Below are 26,655 nucleotides of genomic sequence, written 5' to 3' on the forward strand. Positions count from 1 at the left end.
GGAGTCTGCCCTCCCTGCGGAATTTAACTCTTTACGAGAGGAGTCCGCTCTCCCCGCGGAATTTAACTGCCATTCAGGGTCTTCTGGTTCATAGTCGAGTGTGTTACCCACTAGGCTACTACCACCCTGTAGCTGCAGGCACTGAATCAATTTGTATTTGGATAACTCCTAACAAAAATTTTGATAGCGCTTATCAAACTTTACAAGAGACGGATTTGAAGCTGTAAATTAACAACTTGAAGCCACCTCACTTCTGGCCTTCCAGAAACACATCGCTGTAGATGTTATTACCAGAGAAAAAAGGAATTTGATATTTTTTTTTTTGCTGACCGTTGCTGCTCCTTTATCCCCAACAACACGGCTCCCCTGGGGAAGCTGACTCGTGTGGTAGATGACTTCAAATCTTAATATGAAAGAAGACTAGAATATGTTTGGGAAATATAAAAATCTAGCCGTCTCCATTTGCATGGCCCTTGCTGTATTCCCTTTTGTTTTCATTCTTTGTGGATGCTGTTGCATCCCCTGTTTTAGAGCATTGTTAGTCAGGATTATTGATACCACCTTAGATCAGAATGCTCCCCACCTTCTCTATTCTCAAAAGAACCCCAACAGACCCCAAACCCCTGATGACAATGATATAACTCTTGTTTAAAGTGATCAATCCTGCTTTGAATCTGATTCCTTCTCGGATGAGAATGATGCAGGCAAATAATTCTGTTTTAAAATTGTTTTCATTATTGTGCATTCTTTTCCTGCTTTATCAATATTTATGATAAAATATATATACCACTGCTGCGTCGTCTACTTGCTGAAAGTATAGTCTAAAATAAACTAAAGTGTCATTGCTGGAGTTCGGGGACGCATTTGCAGGCATGCTTGGAGCAAGGGGACAAGTTGTTGCATGGGGAGCAGACATAGGACACGCTGGGGAGGAGGACTGGAGGCGCTTGGTTGGGGAGAGGGAGGCCGGAGGTGAGTTGGGACGGGAGTGTATCGTGGACGTGCCGCAGCGCGGCGTGGAGGGAACTACGGCTTCGTGGGGGGTAGCGGGGAGATCGTCTTGTCACAAGGGGCAGGCAAACTCAGTGTCAATGGCAGGCGAAGGTCGTGGTGTCGAGGTAGAATCCGTCAGGAGATCGTCGTAACAAAGGGGGCAGGCAAGGCTCGTGGTCAGGGACAGGCAAAGGTCGTGGTCGTGGATTCTAGTCAGCTGGGCGTGGGAAAATAAGGCTAGCGTCTCTGGGAATAAATTCAACTCCTCGGGGTTACCTGACTTTTATACTCTGGACTGACCTTTTATACTCTGCGCTGCCCGCTCTCGTTTCCGCTTCCGGGTCGGCGTCTCTCTGTCTGGTCTGGTGCTCTCTGGTGGGCTGGAGGTGTATTGGCTGTGACATAAAGTCATACGTTGAATAGATTTGCAGTATTTGATTGTAGCAATGGTCACACATAAATACATATATTTAAAAGTGAAGTGACTGTCATTGTCAGTCACTGCAGCACAAAACATGGTGACACAGTGAAATGTGTCCTCTGTATTTAACCATCACCCTTGGTGAGCAGTGGGCACCATGACAGGCTCCCGGGGAGCAGTGTGTGGGGACGGTACCTTCATCAAGGAAACGTCAGTGGCACCTTGGCAGGTTGGGATTTGAACCCTCAACCTGGTTGAATATGAGTCTTTTTCCTTAACTGCTAAGCCACCGCTGCCCACATTTATACCACAATTTTACATGCCATCTGCCATCATTTTACCTGTAATTTTATTGTCTGATCCTCAAAATCAATACAATAAAATAACATTTAAGAAATATTTATTTAAATGTTATCATGTTCTTCATCTCTCCTTCTCTTAAGCTTTTTGTCTGGGTCCTGATGTTTTCACTTGTCATCTTCATGGTTTGACTGGACAGTATTTGATCTGGTCCTTTTGGGTTTTTACATGGAGTTGAAGAACATACAAGGTTCTGGTGGCATCATGCAAAACACAGACGCATTTCTAACACAAATGCTGAGGATTTTAGAGTATTTATTATGTGAATGATCTGGACATCCTCAACATGGAGAACTATTTTAGTGCTCAAATAAAGATACCATACATATCCAGCAAACATCATATATATTTCTGCTCCGGCATGAATGTGTTAAAGGAGACAAAACTATTTATATTAAATCATCATCTTCAGCGCAGCTGTTCTACTGATACACGAACCTTCACTGGTAAGATCCTCAGAGGAGAGAGTTTACAGTGAGTATTAAAGTAAGGAAAGACTCTCTCAGTGAAAGTGTGTGTGAGAGTGTGTAGATGTGTGTTATTAACAGCATCAGAGAACGTCAACTTTCCTCCGTCCCAGTCCAGCGTCACTCTGATCTTCTGCAGCTTCCTGTTAACATTGAGGAGAGTCGCTTGCTTTGGTGTAGAACCTGCTCTATATTTACCAGCATAATAACCCATACACCAGATTCCACTCCTGCTGTAAACTGCTCCCTTCCTCCCTGAAGATTCTGTCATGACGCCCAGTCTCCAAAATGTATTTTCCCTGACATCAACATCCCAGCAGTGAGTCCCTGAGTTGAAGCCCTCAGATCCCAGAACAGCCCAGATGTTATTAAATCTCTCTGGATTTTCAGGAAGCTTCCGTCTCTCATCACTGAATCTCACACTGGTCAGATCTTCAGACAGGACGAGTAGTGGGTGAGCAGTGATGGGATTCAGAGTCACAGGAGCTGAAAAAAGAAAAACACACACATGAGGTTTGGTAGAGAAGATGCAGGTCTGATATTTTATATTCAGAAGTTAGGATTGATATGACTGAGTATCTGAATAAACACAAGAGAGAGGAAAAATAACCAGATTATAAAAAAGTGCAAAATTGTGTAATTATCACAAATTCATTATTGGGTCTGTCAGGAAGACAGACCATTTATTATTGTGCTGAGAATGGCAAAAAAGAACACGTCTTACGTTAAAGACCGCAACGCGAAGACCGTCAAACGTAAAGAAACAACGGATTTGTAAAATAAAACTTCTTTGAAGTGATACTGCAGTACCACAGTAAAGAAGCCCCATTTTACAAATTCCATGCCCGCAGCTGTGACCAATGCCCGGACAGACCCATCAAAATTTCCCCTGGAATTTTGGCTTCTAGTTCAAATTATTATTACATGTACGTGTATGTGAGAGACTCACTAAAGTGAATAATGTCCTGCATCTTCTCCCAGACTGTGAACTTCAGGTTCTCCAGGTGTTTCTCCACATGGATCAGGGCTCCTGAAAGCCTCTCTGGATGCTCCAGTCTGCACTGGGTTCTGGAATAACATTCAGGAGTCAGAGCTGTTTGGGTTCAGAACCAGAGATGATAGAGAAGACTTTCACTTACCTTGTAATGGTGGTTCTGTAGTTCTGAAAAACAGGAATATGCCAGTTATTATTAATAAAATCTATAAAAATCCTGGTAGAGCAAGAACAGTCTTGGTACCTGCAGGAATGAGACGTTTTCAGCTCCCATCTCCTCTTCTACGGCTCTGATTGTGTCTGAAAGAGATGATATCTCTCTACTCATCTCCTCCATCTTATCCTTTATCATCTGACTGTTCTGCTCCTTTTCCTCCCTCAGTGCTGCTATCCTTGCTGCTTCTTCATCTTCTAGAAACTGGTGAAGCTTCTCAAACTCCTCCTTAATCCTCCTCTCTGTGTGTTGGATCTAGAAAGATTTACATGTTACGTAAAGTGACATGCACAGCACACGGTGCACACAGTGAAATTTGTCCTCTGCATTTAACCCATCACCCTGAGTGAGCAGTGGGCAGCCATGACAGGCGCCCGGGGAGCAGTGTGTGGGGACGGTGCTTTGCTCAGTGGCACCTCAGTGGCACCTTGGCGGATCGAACCGGCAACCTTCTGATTACGGGGCCGCTTCCTTAACCGCTAGGCCACCACTGCCCCACTGTCATCATGACTTGTATTTAAACGTCTTAAAAAGTTCCTGAACGTCCTGTTTCCTGTCCCAGTTACAGCTTTTTGTCCTGGAACTTTCTGAGATGTCTTTAGTTGACATGATGTAGAAATGCTGAACATCACAATAATGAGTGAAGTGGAGGAAATGAAGTGGATCTTCTGCTCTGTAGATGCTGACGGGTTTTGTCATTTTGAAGTTATACAGTTTACAGAACGTTGGCTGTATAGAGAACCACAGGAACTCTTGATTGACTGAGTTGTGTTGTTCCCTGCTGCTGTCACCTCAGGTTCTGGAGGTGGTTCTGGACTCTGGACTTTTAAAGACCTTGCTCAGCTGCTTGTGTTACACATGGACTCTGGTCCTGTGTGAAGTACCTGAGCTCTGACCTGTGCTTTGTGTTCTGTGTTCCTTCAGAGAACCTTTCCTGTGGGCGTGAAGGAGGAGATCAGACTAAGGAGATCAGCAGGTAGCAGCCCAGCTTCATCTCTGTCTGTGAGAATCTTGCTTCTCCAAGTGTGGATTTAAACCCACCAGAACCATCACACTGAGGTGTTGGGTGAACAGAACCTGATATTTGCTAAGGAACATGCAGCCAAATATTTGCTGGAATGTATCTTTATAAATCATAGACTTTAATTATAACTAAGCAGAAGCAGAACAATTTAAAATGACAATGACCTTCATGTTCATGTTAAAATTACGATGAACATGAGGTGAGGTGACAGTGACGCAGGTTATAACTGATTCTTTTTACCTTAATCTTCCCTGCAGTTTCATCACAGGACACTTTAAAATCTCTTAAGTTCTTCAGCTTTTCCTGTAAGGGCTTCAATTCAATCTTCAGCTCTTCCTGAAATGAATTAGCATTTTAATACAGAGATTATTTTTACACATAAACCTTTACATGAGAGATTACAGATTACTGACAGAGTTATTCTGTCATGATGAAACGCGGTTTGTAAAAGGAAGTCAGACTGAAGTATGTTCAAAGTGTATTTCAGAACGAGGAATAAAGTCGAATGAACAAAATTATGTTTCTGTGTATTTTGTATAAACTTTTTTCTCACCTTCAGATCCAGAGCTGCTTCATTTATTGGTCTGAAGTTGTGGTTTTTATGACTTTTTGAATCCCGACACACCAAACACACAAGCTGCTGATCCTCCAGACAGAAGAGTTTGAGTTTCTCACCGTGTTGACTGCAGAGAAGCTCAGATCCTGCTGAAGATCTCCGGCTCCTTTCTGCTTAGAAGGACTCACACAGATTCTTCAAGAAAAGATTAATAGGATAAGTGTCCCTTGAGCTTCTTCTCCTACAGACTGGACATTCTCGAGATCCTTTACTCTCCCAGAACTGCTGCAGACAAACTTTACAGATGCTGTGGCTGCAGGACAGGAGGAGAGGATCCTTGAAGATTTCACAGCACACAGGACAGGAGAAATCCTCTTCTAAGAAAGACAATTTCCTCTAATGAGAAGCCATTATGTTTTATAATGAAAAAGAATAAAAAAATAAAAAAATAAAATATATATATAGATGAGTATTTTCTACTGTAGCACAGAAAAGAATTTCTAGATGATAAACACCTTCGTCTTTGCTTCCTTCTTCCTAAAACCACAAAGAGGGCGGAGCTTTGTTGTATAAATGCTGCTATTGGTCAGTAGTTGCTCTTTTCACTGATTGGCTGGAAGTTTATTTTCAAGTAGCCCAAAATAAGACTTAAATGCTGCACTGTAAAAAGTGAACACTGGCTAAACTTTAACGTAAAAATTAAAGTAATCTGTCACACCTAATATTTTAGCATTGCTGTAATGTAAATAAACATGTTACAGCAGGTCACACACCTCCTGGTAGTTCATGATGCCGCGCAGCCCAGAGCACTTGATCAGGATCACCTTGATCTTGCCGGAGACCAGCATGTTCCGCAGACGCGTCTCCAGCTAGAAGATGTTCCAGCCGCGCCGCAGCACATAGATTGTTGAAGATGAGGTGGGATGCCACATTTTGGGCCATTTGGAGTGGTTTTATGGTGACTGCAGAAGCTCCGGCCAGGAGAGACTTACAATAGTTGAGTTTAGAGATGACCATTGCCTGGACGAGGAGCTGCGTAGCCTGTTGTGAAAGGAAAGGCCTAATCTTGCAAATGTTGTAGAGACTGAACCTGCAGGATCTGGACATCACAGCAACGTGATGGTTCAGACTCAGTTTGTCGTCAATCCAAACTCCAAGGCTTTTTGCAGACGCCGTAGGTGTTAACAGTAGCGAGTCAATTTGAATTGATTACTACTTTATAAATAATAATATTTGTATCCATCTTTATATTATATATCAGTTGTCATAGATCTTAATATTGTTTATATTTTTGTTCTGAATGTTTCTTTTCCTACTTTATTGAGAAATTTTCAGTTAACATTAAACACATTTTTCCTCTATCTGTTCGTATTTCTTATTCATTATTCAAGCTAACACAAGGAAATGTGACCACGGAAAAATGTTCCCCTGCCGGATCATTTTATACCAGGATAATATGATGTAAATGTAGTATTATGGTGTAAAAATATTCATGTTTTCTAGTTTAAAGTTATAATTATTTACAGTCACTAGTTACAGGGACATGTCGGTCTTGGAATTCTCAGGCTTGATACTCACACTCAGGGCTACATGATAATAAACTCCCAGCCAATCAGTAAAAAGCACAACTACTGACCAATAAGAGCCTTTATACCACAAAGCTCCGCCCTCTTTCTGCTTTCAGGAAGGAGAAAGTGAAGAAGAAGTCGTCTGGACTTTAGTTCAGTTCTTTTTTTTAAAACTGTTCTTTATTAGAGTAGGAAATAGCAAGAAGACAGTTCTGTATACATGGGTCTTGGCCCGTCAAAAGATTTTGTTAAATCTGAACTATCATCTTTGTTGTGCAATGTTATTGCTGATGAAGTGTGTAATTTTAACACTGTTTATGTGACATCTTGCAAATGTTTGAACAATCTTAAAAAACACATGATGATAGCCAGAAAAATTTCTATAGTTTGGTCTAATCTTGTACGTGTGTGTGTACATGCTGATGAATGTTGTCATGCGTCTATATGTAGGATCATAGAAACCATATTGTGTAATCATAGTTTTAGAATAGGTAATATAACTTTGTGTGCTTATGTAACTGATAGTATGATGGATGTTTATACCATTGTGGTTTCATTCCTTATTGAGAGAGATTTAGATATGTGTGTGAAATATTTACAATACTTTGACAATGCATAGTTCTTTGAAAATAAATGCTGCGTAATCAAGACGGACTGTGTCATTATTTCACGAAACAACCCATCATGACGGATCTTTTAAAAAAGCAATACTATACGCCAGACAGCGAGGGTTCCTTTGGTGGTAAAACAAGGTTAAAAGACGCTGTGTTTAAAAATACTGGAGTCCACCTGTCTAACAGGACAATTTCTGACTGGTTATCAGGGGAGGATGCTTGTACGTTACACAAACCTGTGCATATCAAGTACAAGACGAATAGAGTCACGGTGTACGGTATAGACAAACAATTCCAAGCAGACCTTGTTGACATTTCTATGTATTCAAAGGAAAATGATGTGTATAGATGTATTTAGTAAATACACGTGGGCTCGTATTTAAAAAAAACAAGACCATTACCGAGGTGACTAGAGCGTTTGAAACTATTCTGAAGGAAGGCCGAGTGCTTCAAAAATTGCAGGCCGAATGGGGAAAAGAGTTTTTCAACAAAGGTTTTTAAAATGTAATGACCGGTATCGGTCATTTTGCCACCGGTAGCGAGTTAAAGGCTAGCGTCATCGAACGTTTTAACAGGACTATTAAGGGTAGAATGTGGCGATATCTGACATCGGTCAATCCTAAATGGTACAATGCTAGTTACCACCGAAGCATTAGGATGAGACCTGTAGATGTGACCTCTGACAATGAAGAGCAAGTGTTTAAAGCATTGTACGGCGTGAACGATGCAAAGCAGAAAAATGTGGTGTCTAAATACAAAACAGCCGATGTAACAATTTCTAAAGCAAGAGGCACGTTCACAAAAGGATCTGAACAAAACTATACGGATGAATTCTTTACTTTAACAGACTGTATCCCACGTATACCTCCGGTCTACAAATTGAAAGATTATGACCCGCATCATTATGTGGCATATTATCAAAACCAAATGGGTGGTGGGATTCCTGTTTTTTATGGCACGCCTTCTATGTACTATGTATGGGTGAGTGTTAGTAGCCTAGTGGGGGACTGTCCCTGTAACTACTGATTGTAAGTTGCTCTGGATAAGGGCGTCTGGTAAATGCTGTAAATGTAAATGTACGGCGCAGGGCTAGGTGGTATTTTTCAAGGTCTTTTTCAAATGGCGCTACCGCTATTGAAAAGCTCCATCTAAAATCGACCGCTAAAAACATTGTCACTGATGTCGTAAGCAACGTCATGACACCTAAACAAGATGATGTTGGACAGGATGGTTCAGGGATGATGGTAATGCATAGAAGGTCTGTGTACAAACCATCGGGTGTAAAACGAATCACGCATGGGAACAAATTCAAAATAAAGAAGAAAAAAAATACTCATTGTCCAAAAGGAACTCGAGGTGTAAACAACGTTTGCACGAGCGAGTATCTGGCTAAAAGAAATTAAAAAACCATGTTCTAGTCATGGCGTTAATACATGGCATGTCCGATGAATGCGTCAAGATGGAGTTGGATTTGTTCACAGTACCTATGACGCAGCTGTCTATAGAAAAAAATACATACGTCAAAGTATTTTGGCATTGGCTGACACCGCTTGCCTGGAGTTTTTTATAGCTGGAAATGGAGAAGACTATGTTGAGTTAAACAATACGCTTTCATACACAAGGCACAGGATCATTAAACCGGATGGTACAAATATAGATGATAGAGCAACAGTCGGGTTGATTAATTAAGGAAGCGGCCCCGTAATCAGAAGGTTGCCGGTTTGAATCCCGACCCGCCAAAGTGCCACTGAGGTGCCACTGAGCAAAGCACCATCCCCACTGCTCCCCGGGCCCCTGTCAAGGCTGCCCACTGTTCACTCAGGGTGATGGGTTAAATGCAGAGGACAAATGTCACTGTGTGCATCGTGTGCAGTGCTGCTGTGTATGACAAGTAACAATCACTTCACTTCACTGAATGAAGCATTTGTGCTTAGAGTCAGGGATCAATTCTTCACGACAAAGAACATAACGCAATGTGGAAGATTTGTGAGGTTTAGGATTTTTCACACTAATGTGGTAAAGTCTGTTACAATTTTTACAAAATTTTGTAAGGTCACAATTTGATGCAACCATGCTGGGATCACTCTTCATAGACTTGGGCTGTTTATGTTTGTCAAAACATGAATCAGACTTGCAGGATCTTCCCCAAGACGGGCAATATTGTAACACACCCTCCCTCACAGGGCACTCAGGATTGTCTGAGAGTTGAGTCATGGCAACTGAACTTTCTTTCTTTAAGGTAGAGATGTTTCATTCTGCATCCATAGAACTTTGTCAATCTGATCACGAAGATATAAAAACACCTTTTTAGGATATGGAACGATATTTGTTTGAAATTTTTGCAACATGCCATCAACTGATCAGTAACAAAAATTTAAATTTTGACTCCCCAGTAGATTCTGAAATTTTGGAACATTATTAAAGCCTACTTTCTGATGACTAGCTAGGCCACATGAAATGAAACAGCCATTCCTTCTAAATACTCTAATGATTTCTGAGGATTTACAAAATGTGGCAGACATATTGTTTGAAACATTAATAGGACAGAATAGGTTCATTCTGTTCTAGCTAATTATCTGATTATGAGCCAGATCACTCAATTTATGGCGTATCGCGCCATTTTGACCTCTAACGATCGAAACTGTGAGATGAAGAGTATCATCATGCACAACACGCTGATTGCTCTGCAGAACATTTTCGATAGCATCTATTAGATTTTCATAGGAGTGATTATTTGCAGGCGTCAACACGGCATTTACATCAGAAAGAAGAGATTCACCGCTCAATGTGACATCAAAAACACCGCTCTGACCAGCGTGTGTGAGAATGTCTGTGAATATGTCGTGACGGTGTGTAATATACGATGTAATGTCTGTGTTCGACCCAGCTCTGAAATGAATATCTCTGTGTAGTACAACCCCCTTGAAATGTGGTCTAGGCGATACTTGATAATCGTCTATGACACCCCCTGTTCTACACAATTGGTCTAAAACCACCGGGTCATATTGCGTTCTATTTTCAGCACCACCACCATTTTGCAATTATTGTAAAACTGTCACGGGTGGGCTGGACATGGCAATGAAGGAGGACGCATTCGCACGATTTCACACGACAGGGGTTTAATACAAAAAACACGAGACAAGGGAACATTAACACACACAATGACCCGACGGCGAACAGACACGAACAGGATAGTTTTATACAATTATATAAATATACACCAGGTGAACACGATCAGGGAACATTACACGAGACGAACATGAAACTCCGGATCCGGAGTAACCCCTGCCGGTCCGGATCATGACAGTACTCCACCCTCAAAGGCACTACCTCCTGAGAGTGCCCCACAAAACGGTCCATGAAAGGGGGGAGGAAGTCCATAAGGACGAGTGGCGGATGTCTTGCACCGGCGGCGAACCACGGCTCCCTGGAACTCAGCAGGGCGTAGATCGGCTGCGTCCACATGGTCGGGTCATTCTGTCACGGGTGGGCTGGACATGGTGATGAAGGAGGATGCATTTGCACGATTTCACAGGACAGGGGTTTAATACAGACTGCACGAGACAAGAGAACATTAACACGCACAATGACCCGCCCGCGAACTCCGGACCCGGAGTAACCCCTGCCGGTCCAGATCATGACAAAAACATTATAAAACCTATCAATCTGCCCCCATGTATCACTGTTTATCAGTTTGTGTATTGTTTTATTAAAGCATGATACATACATACATTGACACTTAGACTCCATTATGGTTTTTACAGATGATTTACATGAGTTAAAGAGTTATAATAATATACAAAATGACTATATGAAACAACTACAATAAAATTAAAAACCTATATACGTGATATAAGATTTAAACATAACAATAAGTTTGCTAATGCTTTCCAGTCAACTCTCCCCAAATGACTGATTTGTTCTATTCCTTTTGCCATAATTTCCACAGCCTTAATCAACTTCTCTGGTGACACATGAACAGATGTTCATGATCCACACCACACTCAAACTATGTTCTTGGATAGAAGGCACTGTAAACCTCTGTTCATCCAGTGAGGTAGCGTATTGGAGATCTGAGGTTTCAGACGGTTCTGCAGTGTTTGTAAAATCAGCTGCATCCCAGGGATTCGAACCGGCAACCTTCTGATTACGGGGCCGCTTCCTTAACCGCTAGGCCACCACTGCCCCTAATCTTCATTTGTCTATGATCCGACAAAGTTTAGATCCTCCTTTACCAGATTACTAATAACTGCACAACAAAACATATTGTTAAAATCAATATTTTTATCAAAATAATAGAACACATTAAAGATCTATGTAAAGACATACCTTTGTGTTTTTCACCACGTGTTTTTGTGATTTTTTGACTCCAAATTTTTCCTATTGCGTGTGGCCTTTTTTCCTGCTGGTTTATCGAATCCTGGTTTGGGAATGGTTGCTACAGAATTCTTAATAGCGGCTGTACGCAAAGAAAAATATTACAAATCACATACCATATGACAAAAAAAGAAGAAATCATACCATTACACACCCTATTAAGTATAATAGATTTACCTAGGGCATCAGCAGTACGCCCAGAGCTGTCACTTCTTGACGTGTGTTATTGTTGTTTTGCTAAAACAAAAAGATATGAATTCAATACACACCGTGCAACCTAAGAAAAATAAATATTTTTGGTTTTCACACTCACCAAACACAATTGGTTCAGTATCAAACTCTCTGAGCACTACATGTGTATAAAAAGTATATAAATATCAGTTGATAATTTATTGGTTTATGCAATAACGTTTTTACACATCTTTATACTTACATAGGTTTTCAAACCCTGGTGTTTTTTGTTGAAAAATCTATTTTTTGTTATAAAAACAAAGACATACGTAACAACTGATAATTACAATCATTTATTAACAAATGTATGATATTTATGGTATGTAAGGACTGGTTTCAGCCTAAGGTGGTGTGCGTGTGTCTGTCTGTGAAAAAGGCTCTGTGTCCGTGAGGATGGGGGACCGGGAGACACATCAGTGTCTTTTGTTGAAAAATGGGTATTCTTCGAGGTTTCTGTTTTAAAGAATGTCAGAGGAAATGGGTGGGGATCATAAACCTGGTCATAAAACAGTGAGCATCAGTTTCATGCAAGCACTATTTGTAATTAATTATCTGTTAACATGTGTGGCAGAGACCTTGAAAAACTCAGAAGTGATTTTAAAATCCAAAGTCACCCATATTATTATTACTACATCAGTTAAGACAGTTCAGAAACAGAAACATTTATTTAGTACAATTTTAAAATGAAACCAAATGAGAAAAATGTCAATTAATCTTACCTTAATGTGCCCTACATTTTGATCATAGGTAAGTTTAACTTCTTTAATGGTCTCCAGGCTCTCCTGTAAGGCCTTCAGTTTCATCTTCAGCTCCTCCTACAATGAATCAGCACTTCAGTACTGCAGAGACTGTAGCTCGTGACCAACTACATTTACAGCGACTTAAAATCAGTAGAATCTGTTCTCCAAACTAGAATTTCTCAATTATGCCTGGAAGTTTTTTTTCTAACAGTCTAGAAACTTCATTTTTACACTTGAAGTCATTAAGGAGAAGCTGGAGTGACAACTTTCTGGTAGGTGGTCTTGGTTAAGTTCACAGCAGCACTGAAATATAAGTTTGTTATTTCTCCTCACCTTCAGATCCAGAGCTGCTTCATTTATCGGGCTGAAGTTGTGGTTTTTATGACTTTTTGAATCCCGACACACCAAACACACAGGCTGCTGATCCTCCAGACAGAAGAGTTTGAATTTCTCACCATGTTGACTGCAGAGAATTTCAGACCCTGCTGAAGATCTCCGGCTCCTTTCTACTGAGAAGGACTCACACAGGTTCTTCAAGAAAAGATTAATAGGATAAGTGTCCCTGGAGACAGGACAGGAGGAGAGGATCCTTGAAGATTTCACAGCACACAGGACAAGAGAGATCCTCTTCTGACAAAGTCGCCATTATTTTTATATCCAGCAATAACCTGCGTTCCACAGTGCTCGAGTTTTTAATCTAACTTTCACTTTCACTCTTGTGAATAATCTAGACGAGATCCCCACATTTCAGCCAAAAAGGTCATCAGCTGCTGCATAAAACGCGAGATTAAAACAGAAAAATGCTACAGAGATGATTTTACAGGTTCCAGGAAGTCCGCAATAAAAGTGAGAGAGACATTGGGAAGGTGGTGAGAGTCAGGAGGCTCTGATTGGTCAATTCTGCTGCTAGAATTGACTGATTGGTTCTTGGATTGCTTTTGTTATTGGAAGGACTTTTTCTAGAATATTCAGCTCAAGACAAATGTATTTGCTCTTAAACATGTAGAAGCAAAGCTCAAACGACTGATTGGCTGGGAGTTTTTAAATAACGAACGAATAGGCCTGGTCAACAGAAATGTGGAAAGACTTTAATTCCAGAAAACTGAAGTACCACCATTAACCAGCAGGTGTCAGTGCTGTTGTATTTGAATCCTTCTGGAAAGAACAGCAGCAGCTGCCCTAGGTTTGTAAGGAACAGCGGAACAGATTAGTTACTGTTGTTTATTAAGATCTTTTGTAAGTGCACAAGCTAAGAAAAGGCTTAAGTACCAAATAACCAGAGAGACACATGTTCAAATTCCTACTGCTGAGCAAGACAACATCACGGCAGTGAGTCGGAGTTCCTGTTTACAGATATTTATTGTTCCAGTGGTCTATGTATTCATGACGGTCCACATACTGAACACTGGAAGCACAGAAATGAATTTAAAATGTCTGTTTAATATGGTTGTCCTGCAGGAATGTCATGAAAAGTTCTATGTTTGATCTTCTCTGTGATGAAGATCAAACCCTCAATGGTCAGTGTAGGACATCACCACATCTTCCTATTAAAGGCTATTAATCTTGAGTCTTCACCACCAACAGCACTGACAAAAATCCTCGATATCATTAAAACAACGATCATCCTCAAGAAGAGTTTTGCAGACCACCAATAAATAGTGAAAGAAAATTAGAGAAACAAGATTCCTGTAGTCGTTTCTGAGATGTTTCACAGGTTTCAGAAACTGATGCAGCATCATCTTCAGCTCTGACGTTCTACTGATACATGAAACTTCACTGGTAAGATCCTCAGAGGAGAGAGTTTACAGGCAGTACGAAAGTACGGAAAGACTCTCTCAGTGAAAGTGTGTGTGAGAGTGTGTAGATGTGTGTTATTAACAGCATCAGAGAACGACAACTTTCCTCCGTCCCAGTCCAGCGTCACTCTGATCTTCTGCACCTTCCTGTTAACACTGAGGAGAGGTTCTGGCTTCGGTGTGGAACGTCCTCTATTTTTACCAGCATAATAACCCATATACCAGATTCCACTCCTGAGGTAAACTCTTCTCTTCCTGTCTGTAGATTCTGTCATGACGCCCAGTACCCAGCATGTATTTTCCCCGACATCAACATCCCAGCAGTGAGTCCCGGAGTTGAAGCCCTCAGAACCCAGAACAACAGGCCAGTAATCAAATCTCTCTGGATTATCAGGAAGCTTCTGTCTCTCATCACTGAATCTCACACTGGTCAGATCTTCAGACAGGACGAGTTGTGGGTGAGCAGTGATGGGATTCAGAGTCACAGGAGCTGAAGAGAGAAAAACACACACATGAGGTTTGGTAGAGAAGATGCAGGTCTGATATTTTATATTCAGAAGTTAGGATTGATATGATAAGTGTCAGAACACCAGATTTAAGGATTTGATTTATGATTATAATGTATAATAAGTGATGAACACAAAATATTAAGTTTGCAGCAATTATTAAATCTAACTGTCTTAATAATCACTATTACATATATATATATATATATATATATATATGTGTGTGTGTGTGTGTGTGTGTGTGTGTGTGTGTGTGTGTGTGTGTGAGAGAGAGTGTGATTGACTCACTATAATGAATAATCTCCTTCATCTTCTCCCAGACTGTGAACTTCAGGTTCCTCAGGTGTTTCTCCACATGGATCAGGGCTCCTGAAAGCCTCTCTGGATGCTCCAGTCTGCACTGGGTTCTGGAATAACATTCAGGAGTCAGAGCTGCTGTGGGTTTGGGTTCATAGAGACAGGAGGAGTGGACTTACCTTTCTACTGTGTTCTTGTAGTTCTGAAACAACAAAGAAACAGGCCCACTAATTAGAACAAATTTAAGGGCTCCACATCAACACAACTAGACTGTGAAGGTACCAGAGAACCAGAGAAGCTCCCGAGATGCTCAGAGGAACTGAGATCCCAGCAGCAGGATACAGATCTGCACCAAAATCTTTCATCAGATCTTTCCAGTGTAGATCAATCATGTGATCACATGTTGTAAAGGTGTGAGAGTTCATGAAGACAGAGACTAGTTCTTACCTGCAGGAAGGAGACATCTTCAGCTCCCATCTCCTCTTCTAAAGCTCTGATTGTGTCTGAAAGCTCTCTACTCATCTTCTCCATCTTCTCCTTTATCATCTGACTCTTCTGCTTCTCTTCCTCCCTCAGTGCTGCTATCCTGGCTGCTTCTTCATCTTGTAGAAACTGGTGAAGCTTCTCAAACTCCTCCTTAATCCTCCTCTCTGTGTGTTGGGTCTGGATCTAAATGATAAAAGAAAGATTTACATGTTACGTGTCATCATGACTTGTATTTAATCATCTTAAATAGTTCCTGAACTTCTGCTTTTACGTCCAGTTGCAGAACTTTGAGTAGAAATATTGAAGATCACAATGAATCTTCTGCTCTTTAGATGCTGACTGCTTTTATAAGATGTGGAAGAAAGGAACCTGGTGAACTCCTGGTGTCTCACCTGCATCATGGTGCCCCCGCTGGTGTCCAGTCTGGTTTGGGTTCTTGAGATCTGTCTTTTACTTACTTTACTTTTATTCCCTGCTCTTCTACACCCAGGTAGTATGACTTGTCACCATGGTTCCTGGTGGTGGTTCTTGGTTATCACACTAACCTGGCAGTAGGTAGCAGCCCTGCCTCATTCTTTTCTTCTTCTCCAAGCGTGGATTAAAATGGTTGGAGTGTATGTATATATTTGACTGTTAGTGTAATTTTTTAAAGATGTGAGTTGTCATTGAATCACTGAAAACACAAAATTACTATGACATCCATGTCCATAATGATTCTAAATAAGCAGGTTAATAAGCATGAGGTTAATAAGCATGAGGTCCTAAACGAGGATAAAACTGATTCTTCTTACCTTAATATGCTCTGCAGTTCGATCACAGGTGGCTTTAGCGGCTTTAAAGATGTCCGGCTTCTCCTGTAAAAACTCCAGCTTCACCTTCAGCTCCTCCTGAAATGAAACAGCACTTTACTACAGAGGAACCTTTTACTCAGAAGACTTTACAGTTTACAGGGTTCTTCAGTGTCATGATGAAATATTGTGTGAAAAAGACAGTGAGGCAACAGGGTCCATTTTCTGGTCAATAAAAACTACATTTATATTTACTTATAAAATTGATTTTAATGTTTTTAGCCAATCTATATTACCTTCAGATCCAGAGCTGCTTCCTCTATTGGTCTGAAGTTGTGGTTTTCATGACTTTTTGAATCCTGACACGCCAAACACACGAACTGCTGATCCTCCAGACAGAAGAGTTTGAGTTTCTCACCGTGTTGACTGCAGAGAAGCTCAGATCCAGCTGAAGATCTCTGGATCTTTTCTATTGAGAAGATCTCACACAAGTTCTTTAAAGCAAGATTAAGTGGAGGATCTTCTTTTGAGGTTCTTCTCCTACAGACTGGACATTCTCGAGATCCTTTACTCTCCCAGCACTTCTGCAGACAAACTTTACAGACACTGTGGCTACAGGACAGGACGAGAGGATCCTTGAAGATTTCACAGCACACAGGACAGGAGAGATCCTCTTCTGAGAAAGACAATTTCCTCTTATGAGAAGCCATTATGTTTTATACTGAAAAATAAATTTCTTTAAAAATGGATTTTAAAATATATATATAAATGAGTAGTTTCTACTGTAACACAGAAAAGAATTTCTAGATGATAAACAACTTTGTCTTTGCTTCCTTCTTCCTAAAACCACAAAGAGGGCGGAGCTTTGTTGTATAAATGCTGTTATTGGTCCGTACTTGTGCTTTTCACTGATTGGCTGAAAGTTTATTTTCAAGTAGCCCAAAATAAGACTTAAATGCTGCACTGTAAAAAGTGAACACTGGCTAAACTTTAACGTAAAAATTTAAGTAATCTGTCACACCTAATATTTTATCATTGCTGTAATGTAAATAAACAGGTTACAGCAGGTCTGATTGGTTTATTTAATTACGTCAATACTAAAATATTAGGTGTGACAGATTAAGTTTAGTCCGTGATCACTTTTTACAGTGTGTCCCTGTAAGAAGTGACTGTAAAATCCTTATAAATTTAAACTAAATAACATTAACATTTTTCTTCCATGAGTTTGAATCATGAACAAGAAAGAGGAACAGTAAGATGTGTTTAATGTTCATTAAAAACTTAACATAATAATAAAGTAAGAAAAGAAACATTCAGACATATGAATAAGATCAAGATCTACGACAACTGATATATAATATAAAGATGGATACAAATATGATTATTCATACAGTATAGTATTTTTATTAATAATATTAATTTAATAGAGCAATATATATTTTTAAAAAACAACCCATATCATACTTCCCCTGTTTCTTAAACATGAATTAAATTATGATGCTGAAAATGATTATAGTTTTCCAATCAACCAAAACATGTTTGAACCAAATAAGTGTTTAAATTTTAACATGAAGTGGAATCCCCTCCGTCTCCATGACGACACGCGACAGAAGAGGAGAGTGAGAGGACGACACGCCCACCTCTCCACAGAGTCACACCAGCTCTCCTGCAAAATATTTCTGGTATAAAAATATATTTTGTCTTCAAAATTCTCCTAAAGGACATCCGAGCAGAACCAGGTCTGTCAGGCCCGAGGTCAGAGTTGGAGCAGAAAGATCGCTGTAGACCTCAGAGAGAAAGACAGCACGTCCTCTCCAGGCTTCCTTACATTTTGCATAAACTGGTTTTACATGTGAGTCTATGGAAAAATACCAGAGACCCCCAAAAATCGAGCAGAAAAATGGGGACACGAGACAAAAACCATGAAAACCGGATGAACAGAAGGACTTCCAGCTGAGAAACAGGAAGGTGGTGCTACAAAATACACTGTACAAGACCCTGTGTTCTGTGTGTGTGTGTTGAAGTGTGTGTCGTATTTGATGGCAAAGTAGGATGAAGTCGGTAAAACAGCCGTGAGGTTCTCTGCAGCACAAGGACACAACGAGAAATCTGAAGAGATGACTGGCGTCTGCAGATTTGATTTGCTGAATGAATTCCTTCTGGTGGATTATTAAAGAAGAGTCACGCAGGCAGCATCAGGACCATCATCTCGCCGCCCCTCTGGTCACCAGATGACGCTGGAGATGCTGGTCTCCCGCGGTAACAGAGGCAGCATGGCGTTGTTGGTGTGTGGGGGGTCCAGGCTGCGCTGGCGGTGGGGTCTGCTGTGCGGGCGCTGCCCGTTGATCAGGGTGAGGGGGATGTTGCAGTAGGTGTGTTGGGGGGGCAGTGTGCCCCCAGCGGTGAAGGGCAGCTCGTAGTCGTAGGTGCGGTGTGTGTAGTACGAGTGTTTCTGACGCATGTGTGTGTGGTACGAACTCTGAAACGACGAGCGGAGTTCGGGGTGAGCCGTGGCCATGGCGGCCGAGGCTGCCGTTGCCATGGAGACGGCGGAGACCGCCCGCAGGCCCCCGAAGGGTCCTGGTTCACCGGCGTCCAGCGCCTGATTGGTCAGGACTCGCTCTGGCCGCTTGAAGGGCATCTCGTAGCGCAGACGCTTCCAGAAGCGCGAGCCCAGGCGGCTGCTCCGCTCGCCGCGCCACTTCACCACGCTCAGGGCTTTGATGGTCTGCTTCAGGGCCTCCACCTCCTGGTAGTTCATGATGCCGCGCAGCTCAGAGCACTCGATCAGGATCACCTTGATCTTGCCGGAGACCAGCATGTTCCGCAGACGCGTCTCCAGCTCGAAGATGCTCCAGCCGCGCCGCAGCACGTAGCTGGGCGTCAGGACGATGATGAGGCGCCTGCTCTGGTCCACGCACCTCGCCACATCCTCAATGTATGCTGCAGATGGGGAAATAAGAAAGGGGGAAACACGTGGGCAAGTAAACATGAGGACATAATAATACTGCTGCAGTCTATAGAGCAAAACATGAGATGAACTGGGACAAAAAACTTTTTCTGCCGCACCATCTGCAGCAGTTTCCTGTTCTGCCACTAGATGTCAGTATTAGTCAACTTTAGAGTAAAGTCTGTCAATGAATGGTTTTATCTTTAAAATGAAATAATTCAATGTAATAAACTTATGTCTGTGTTATGGCTTACTACTGGTTTTATACTCATAAATCCCCGAATTTACCTAAAAATGTTTACATTTTTTAACAATTATATATTATAGAATAAGTAAGGAACATATGCCATTACATTTACATACAAAGTAAACTATGTAGATGTGTGGTAAACTCATGTCGTGTTGATGTATGTAGAAGTACAAATTGCTCTTATTAATTCTTGGTTATTTCACAATTTAAATAAAGATACAATGAGCGCGTCAGGGGTTACAAATGAACAAATACGCAACAGACACAATGAAACACTGTTAACATGGAGCACAAGGAACAATGGATACATGAAGTTTTAAATGAGTCAGTAAACTCAGACAGAGAGAGAGAGAGAGAGAGAGAGAGAGAGAGAGTACCTCTAAGCAGGTGTGAATCATCCTGGAAATGCTCAATGCTCAGACCTAAACACAAAGACGTCTCAAGCACACACATACATACACACACAGACACACGCACACACACACACACACACACACACACACACAGTGAAACAGTACACATGCAGCAGCCAGCACACACCATGAAAAGGATTTACATTTCTGAAAGCCTGTGTGTGTCATTGAGCCGCATGGAGCCGCGTGAATCAGGTTTTACATTTCCACAGATCTCTGGCAACATTAAGGAAATCCTCAACGTGACACTTTCCCTGCTGTCCTCAGCATGGCCACGGCTTTGTGCACCCTGTGATGTAGGTGGAGTGTGGAGCAGACATTACTGCACGTGAGACGTGGAGCAGGATCCATACAGCCATTCTACTTCATTACAAGTCTACACTACAAGACACAGAACAATGAGCAGAGAATCATGGGAAAAACGTATGTAGAGACACATAAAACAGATGCTGAACGTGCACATGGACACACACTGTACTTGACAGTGACACAAATCCACCAGACACTTACTTCCTGTAGGTATGAGGTCCCGGTCAGGAATGAATAGCTTGTATCCATAATGCTTTTCTAGAACATCAGGCAGGATCTCCATAGCAAAGCGCTCTTCCTCCTGAAGGTCCTCCCCCCACTGTTGAGGCTCTGCCTTACTGTAGGACAGGTATGCATCATAGTCCTTATCCTCTGGGAGATACAGGAGATACGGAGAAGTAAGTTTTATCAGTCATCCAAAAATCTGGATTATAACCAACAGATGTTTAAGGTTGGCGTTGGAAGATTGGTATTCATTGGTGAAAAAGAAACTCAGAGGCTTGTGTGTCTGTGTGAATCACTGTGTGATTCATCTCTGTGAAGATGTAGCCATGTGTCAGCAAATCAAACTCCAATAGCCTCAGTGTGGCTGGACGCCTACAGGTGTTTTGGGTTACTGATCAGTGTGATAGAATGAAATAACTTGGCTGAGATAATGCGAATGAGATAATGGTGATGATAATGTGATGATATCAGTATGACAGAATGAGATAATGCAGCTGATGGTGTCATTAAATCAGTGTGATAGAATGAGATAATGCAGCTGATGGTGTGATGATATCAGCGTGATAGAATGAGATAATGCAGCTGATGGTGTGATGATATCAGCGTGATAGAATGAGATAATGCAGCTGATTGTGTCATTATATAAGTGTGATAGAATTAGATAATTTAGCAGTGATGATAAATGTGATGATATCAGCTGATGGTATACACATGATAAAATGAAATAATGCACCTCATAGTGTGATAGTATCAGTGTGATAGAACGAGATAATGGTGTGTTGATGGTGTGGTGTGATTATATCAGTGATAATGATACTATTGTGACAGAATGAGAATGCAGCTGATGGTGTGATGGTATAAGTATGATAAAATGATATAATGCACCTGATAGTGTGATAGTATCAGTGTGATAGAATGAGACAATGTAGCGTGGCTCATGATTCTGAATGGGTTGATAATGCCCCAGGTAAAGCCCCAGGTGTGAGGCTGTTTCTGACTGTTTCAGTACTGTTACTATAATTAACAGTACTGCATTAAATGTTGAAATGTTCATTAACTCGAACAGTAATATTTCTTTTATGTATTGATTTCTTTTATGGATAATCCATAAGGGAATGAGAGTGTTCCTAAATTCCTATGATCAACTTTGATTGCCATTTCTATAATGGCTTCCACTATGAATTAGATTCATTTTGTGACGCTGCTGAGGAGAGTAATGAGAGAGGGAGATTGTAGTCATACTGGGATGCGATCAGGTAAATACCTGTGTCCATCTCATCACTGCCAAAGTACTTCCTGTAACAGAGCATGAGTTCAAGCCTGCAGCACTTGTACAGAGCCAGCAGACACAGCAGCAGCAGCAGGATGGCTCCCAGCCCCCCGGCCAGCTCCACTGTGTACATTAACTCTGCACAGACCGGATGCGAGGAGAGAGAGAGAAAGAGAGAGAGAGAGAGGTTTCAGTGGATGCTGGGTGTGAGGGCAAAATAGATGTTTCAAAGTGAAAACCAGAGAGTAACTGGTTCAGATTCCCAGTTTCAAGGAATACACTGGAAATATATTAGAGAAGGACCGAAATTTACAGAGAGTTCATCATTATTACTTGTGATTGTATATGTTTGTCTATGAAGATTCGTATGAAGTATAAAAACGTGATGCAACATGAACTGTTACCTCGTTTGTTGATGTTGATGCTAGCATATCGCCTGCCGTTGCCATTTTCTACGTAGCAAGAGTAATTACCCAGATCACCTTCCTCCAGGGAGTCAATCATCAGGGAGACGGCCACTTCCTGCTCCCCCAGGCGTTCCCGAACAACCCTGGAAGGTAGAAGTCAATTACTGTCAATCCTTCTAAATCTGGACTTTAAAACTGCCAGCCAACTGACTAGTTCAAGAATGTAAAATGAAAAAAAAATCTTCTATTTATATTCTGCTCTAATTTTGTTTTGCAGTACATGTGATAATCTGTAAAATGGCGTCTGCAATCAAACCTGCTACTGTAATGAAGGCCAATAGGCAAAAACTGCAAAAGGCTATGAATTAAAATGATTCATCTACCCTTCACTGTCCACTAAACAATAAATATTTGTTAGATGGTACATTTAGATGGTTATATAACGTGTATTGTTATGAGTCATTATTATGGAACCATGTATTATTAAGAATCTTTTGTAGAGAATTTTTCAAGTAATAATAAAAAAATATTTTGCTCAAGATATTTGTGTGCTTTTCTTTCACTCAATTGCTCACTTATATGCAGACAAGTGCGCATGTAGGGAGAAGTTGAAAAAAATCTGGGCCTCGGCCTAAACCCAGAGAAGAAAAGTCCATTGGTACTTAGAAGCCACGAGCAGCACACATCTCGTCATGAGAGGGATCTTTTTATAGTGGGTGCCATGGAAACAGAGGGAGTCGGAGAGGAAGGCGAGAAGGAACGGGTGAAAGAATGAATAAAACCCAGCTAAGGGTTTGCAGTCAAAGATTGCTTGCAAATAAAGTAGATTATGAAAAGCTGGTCTCCTCTTCTTGACCCCTGCCCGAGAGGACCTCATTGAGGCCTGTCTGTCGCTCCCATTAGTCAGACCTAAAAATCAGCCAGTCAGATCTTCTTATGTTAAAAACACTTTCATATGCATAATACTGGCTTTCCATGCTATTGCCATGGAAAAAAAGAACATGGGGACATGGAAGATGCTGAGGGGACATGGAAGATGTCACACAGAATAAACATTAAATGGACAAAATACAGAATGTGCATAATAATGATGAGGCTGCAATATTCATATGCAGGGTGAATTATTAAAGAGAGCAGAGTGCATGAAGTGTTTGAAACTTTACACAGTATTCCATTATTAATACTTCTTTAATGATGTGACAGTTAACCTGAAATGTCATATGCAAAACGATCAATTATAAAAAAAGGATTACTGAAAATTCAAACTAATAGATCTTTTTACGGGATGTTTGGTAATGATATGACAATAATGACGGGGACGCAGCACGCTTCGTGTTTACCTTATTTCACTCTCATGGATGCGGCTCTCGTCCATGTCCTCGATGAACTTCTCCCCTCTCATCCAGTACATGAGTGGACTCACGTCGCCACTGTATCCAAAGAACGCTCGACACGTCAAGTTCAGCGGACTTCCTGTGGAGGAAATGACAGGAAATATGAACTGATCAGGAATAACTGGGGGAAGTTCTGTCTATTGGTGGAACCCCGTACACCTCCAGGTCCACCTGACACTATTAGATACCAATTCAAGTTTTAATAACTGATTACTAGGAAGCATTTTTGGTTAAATCTGAGGCAGAACCTTCAAAACATGACTAAAGAAAAAATATTTAAAATATATATCATTTTTAATAATAAATGACAGAACAGACTCAACAGACTTGATAGAATGTGTACATAATAATAAGTATCAAAACCAAAACTGATGACATATGATATGTAAATAAATTAATATTGACCTATACAATAATTCCAACCTTTCGTTATCATGGCCTAACTGTAATACTTCTGGGGTCAAAGAAACACAAAATATGGGGAAAAAAACGGGTAAAAGTTGCATTAAATGGACTGTGAATTAACTGTACAGGGTAGAAGAAATATTCATTTTAATGTGTCTTTTTTTTGTTGTTGCTTGAGGACACTATTACTGAAAATGTATAAGAAAAAACGGAATGTGTAGGTGGGAGTGCGTATTGTCCTCTTTTTGCCCTACATTTCTTATCAGCCGAACATTCTCCTCTGGCTGAATGAGGCTCTCGATTTGCAGCGAGAAGCATAAAAAAAAAAAAAGAAGAAGAAGAGGATTCCAGCCGAAGGGAGGCGCTGCAGAACTGTGTGAAGGAGCCAGCTGGAAAAATATTGCTTGCTGCACACACACCAGCTCTAGTTTAATATACACTATGTACACTACAGAAATGTGTGCAGTGTGCCTAATTTTATTGATTAATATAGTACGGCTAATGTGACAGAAGCCCAGTACCTAATTTTGAACCCGTAACACGGTTAACTGTACCCTACATTCGCTACAAACTCTCAGAGCGAGTCTTTTCTCTATATATCTCACACACACTAATCCCCCCGCCCCCACATATGACCTTCCCAGAATATATTCCAGTGCAGGAACGAATCCATTGCAGATCATATCGATTGTTGCACACAAACTGCAGCAAATTAACTTCTCTTCCCGGGAAAATAAATGATGCTTTTGGATTAAGCCGATCACAAAGTCAGTGTGTTTGGCCTCAAACATGTTCATCTGCGGATGCTACTTGAAAGTCACAATAGTGCCTTGGAAATGCCAGCGGTGCAGTTGTGTAAAGCAGTTTTACAACCGTCCTCCTCTCTCACTCTGCTTCCACACACACACAAAAACACACATATGCAAACTTGTATGTTGTATATGAATGCAGGGATTAGACTTATCTAAGAACCCAGCTAGAAAGAGTGCTGTGGGCAGAAACTCCCGAGAACGGGTGGGTTCCATCTTCTGTGTCATATCTGAATTTCTTCTCCATCCCGTCTGGATTCTGTATCACAGGAAATTACCTGCTGGGGTTTAATGAGGTCACGGCGGTCCCAAACGCAGCCACGACATGCCAGATCACAGATCTGATGCCTGGCGTGAGACTCCATTCTCATATATTTACACTGTGTGAGCATCAACGGTGCATCAAGAGCACCTGCTGTGATATTCTAGATAGGAATCCAGTACTTGGATTATAGACACCTGCTAGGTCTGCCATGCAGCTATGAACTGGACATTTTCAACAAGCACGTTACGCTTTATAAAAGCCCCTGCACCAGGGATGACAGGATCTGCTCTCCTCGCAAAGCTGACAGTGAGTCAGAGTTGTGGCATGGCCTAAAACAGTCAAATGTCATCCAGATACAATTGCAGACTGTGATCAATTCACAAAATCTTGTGATGTAACCAAGTCCATACAAATGTACCTCAAATCCATACAAATGTACCTCTTTAAACATTTATTCATGGGTCTCACAATCATTGAGAAGATAAGAAGATGGAGAAAAGGATCATACCAAGGGACACGGTGGAAAGGCCAGCTGTGCCAAAGGTGTAAATATGGGCACACCATGGGATATAGGGTGCAACAGCCAATGTTGCTGTGACGTTTCAGCAATACAGCTCCATAAGAAAAATAGTGAAAGTGAAGTGAGTGTCATTGTGAAGCACTGCAGCACAGCACACAGTGCACAAAACGAAATGTGTCCTCTGCTTTTCACCATCACCCTTGGTGAGCAGTGGGCGGCCATGACACGCGCCCGGGGAGCAGTGTGTGGGGACGCTCAGTGGCACCTCAGTGGCACCTTGGCAGACTGGGACTCAAACCGACAACCTTCTGATTACTGACCCTAATAGGCCATAAATAGGCCACCAAAACTACAGAGGAACAGACACCAACTAAAAATAAAAAGCCAACAGGACACAAAGAAAAAGTCAACAACCACTAAGGAAGAGCCACCAAACAAAAATGAGAAACCAGCAAGACATAGGGGAACAGTCATCAGGAAACAGAGGAACAGTCAACAACCACTAAGGAACAGCCACCAACCGAAAATAAGAAATCAACAGGACACAGAGGTACAGCCATCAGAGAAAAAAAAGGAGCAGCCAAAATCACTAAGGAACAGCCACCAACCATAAATGAGAAACCAACAGGACACAGTGCAGCAGATATCAGGAAACAGATGAGCTGCCAACAATCACCTAGGAACAGCCACCAACCACAAATGAAAAGCCAACAAAACACAGAGTTACAGGCAAGAACCAATTAGTAACATTCAATAGAATGCAGACGAGCAGCAATAAGGACACAGAGGAAGAGCCAACAGGTCACAGGAGAACAGCCACCACTCACATGAATGGCCAACCGAACACATAGGAACAGCCAACAACACGCAGAGGACCAATATGCAGCAAGCTGCATTGAATGAAACATGCAACAGCACATGGGGGGTGCTAACTGGCAACCGGGGGAGATCCTCCAATGACGCCCTCACTTTCTCACCACTCACAGTCATCCACAGAAAACAGCGG

General features: G+C 41.4%; 2 protein-coding genes and 1 pseudogene across 4 annotated transcripts in view; all 3 read right to left on the reverse strand.

Moving 5' to 3' along the window:
* Positions 1–1,343: 1,343 nt before the first annotated feature.
* LOC114796773 (zinc-binding protein A33-like) lies at positions 1,344–12,009 on the reverse strand (annotated as a pseudogene).
* Positions 12,010–14,288: 2,279 nt separating this feature from the next.
* Positions 14,289–17,261, reverse strand: LOC114797463 (zinc-binding protein A33-like). The gene is made up of 6 exons (XM_028992439.1): positions 16,729–17,261; positions 16,436–16,531; positions 15,606–15,827; positions 15,338–15,360; positions 15,150–15,268; positions 14,289–14,845 (listed from the first exon to the last, which is right to left on the reverse strand). The coding sequence occupies exons 1-6, from the start codon at positions 17,140–17,142 to the stop codon at positions 14,301–14,303; spliced, it is 1,419 nt and encodes a 472-aa protein (XP_028848272.1). The 5' UTR covers positions 17,143–17,261; the 3' UTR covers positions 14,289–14,300.
* Positions 17,262–17,680: 419 nt separating this feature from the next.
* Positions 17,681–26,655, reverse strand: part of il1rapl1a (interleukin 1 receptor accessory protein-like 1a) — a 42,596-nt gene continuing 33,621 nt past the window's right edge. The window contains exons 7-12 of one of the 3 annotated variants that reach the window (XM_028992352.1): positions 23,597–23,729; positions 22,323–22,399; positions 21,844–21,987; positions 20,556–20,726; positions 20,010–20,054; positions 17,681–19,375 (exon numbers count right to left, since the gene is read on the reverse strand). In XM_028992352.1, the coding sequence (XP_028848185.1) occupies positions 18,657–19,375; positions 20,010–20,054; positions 20,556–20,726; positions 21,844–21,987; positions 22,323–22,399; positions 23,597–23,729 (1,289 nt within the window). In that variant the 3' untranslated portion in view covers positions 17,681–18,656. Of the gene's footprint in view, positions 19,376–20,009; positions 20,055–20,555; positions 20,727–21,843; positions 21,988–22,253; positions 22,400–23,596; positions 23,730–26,655 lie in introns of all 3 variants that reach the window. The other 2 variants (XM_028992350.1, XM_028992351.1) reach the window with 2 other exon arrangements.

The sequence above is a fragment of the Denticeps clupeoides genome, chromosome 9, assembly GCF_900700375.1.
Source record: "Denticeps clupeoides chromosome 9, fDenClu1.1, whole genome shotgun sequence".
In the NCBI taxonomy this organism is placed as follows: domain Eukaryota; kingdom Metazoa; phylum Chordata; class Actinopteri; order Clupeiformes; family Denticipitidae; genus Denticeps; species Denticeps clupeoides.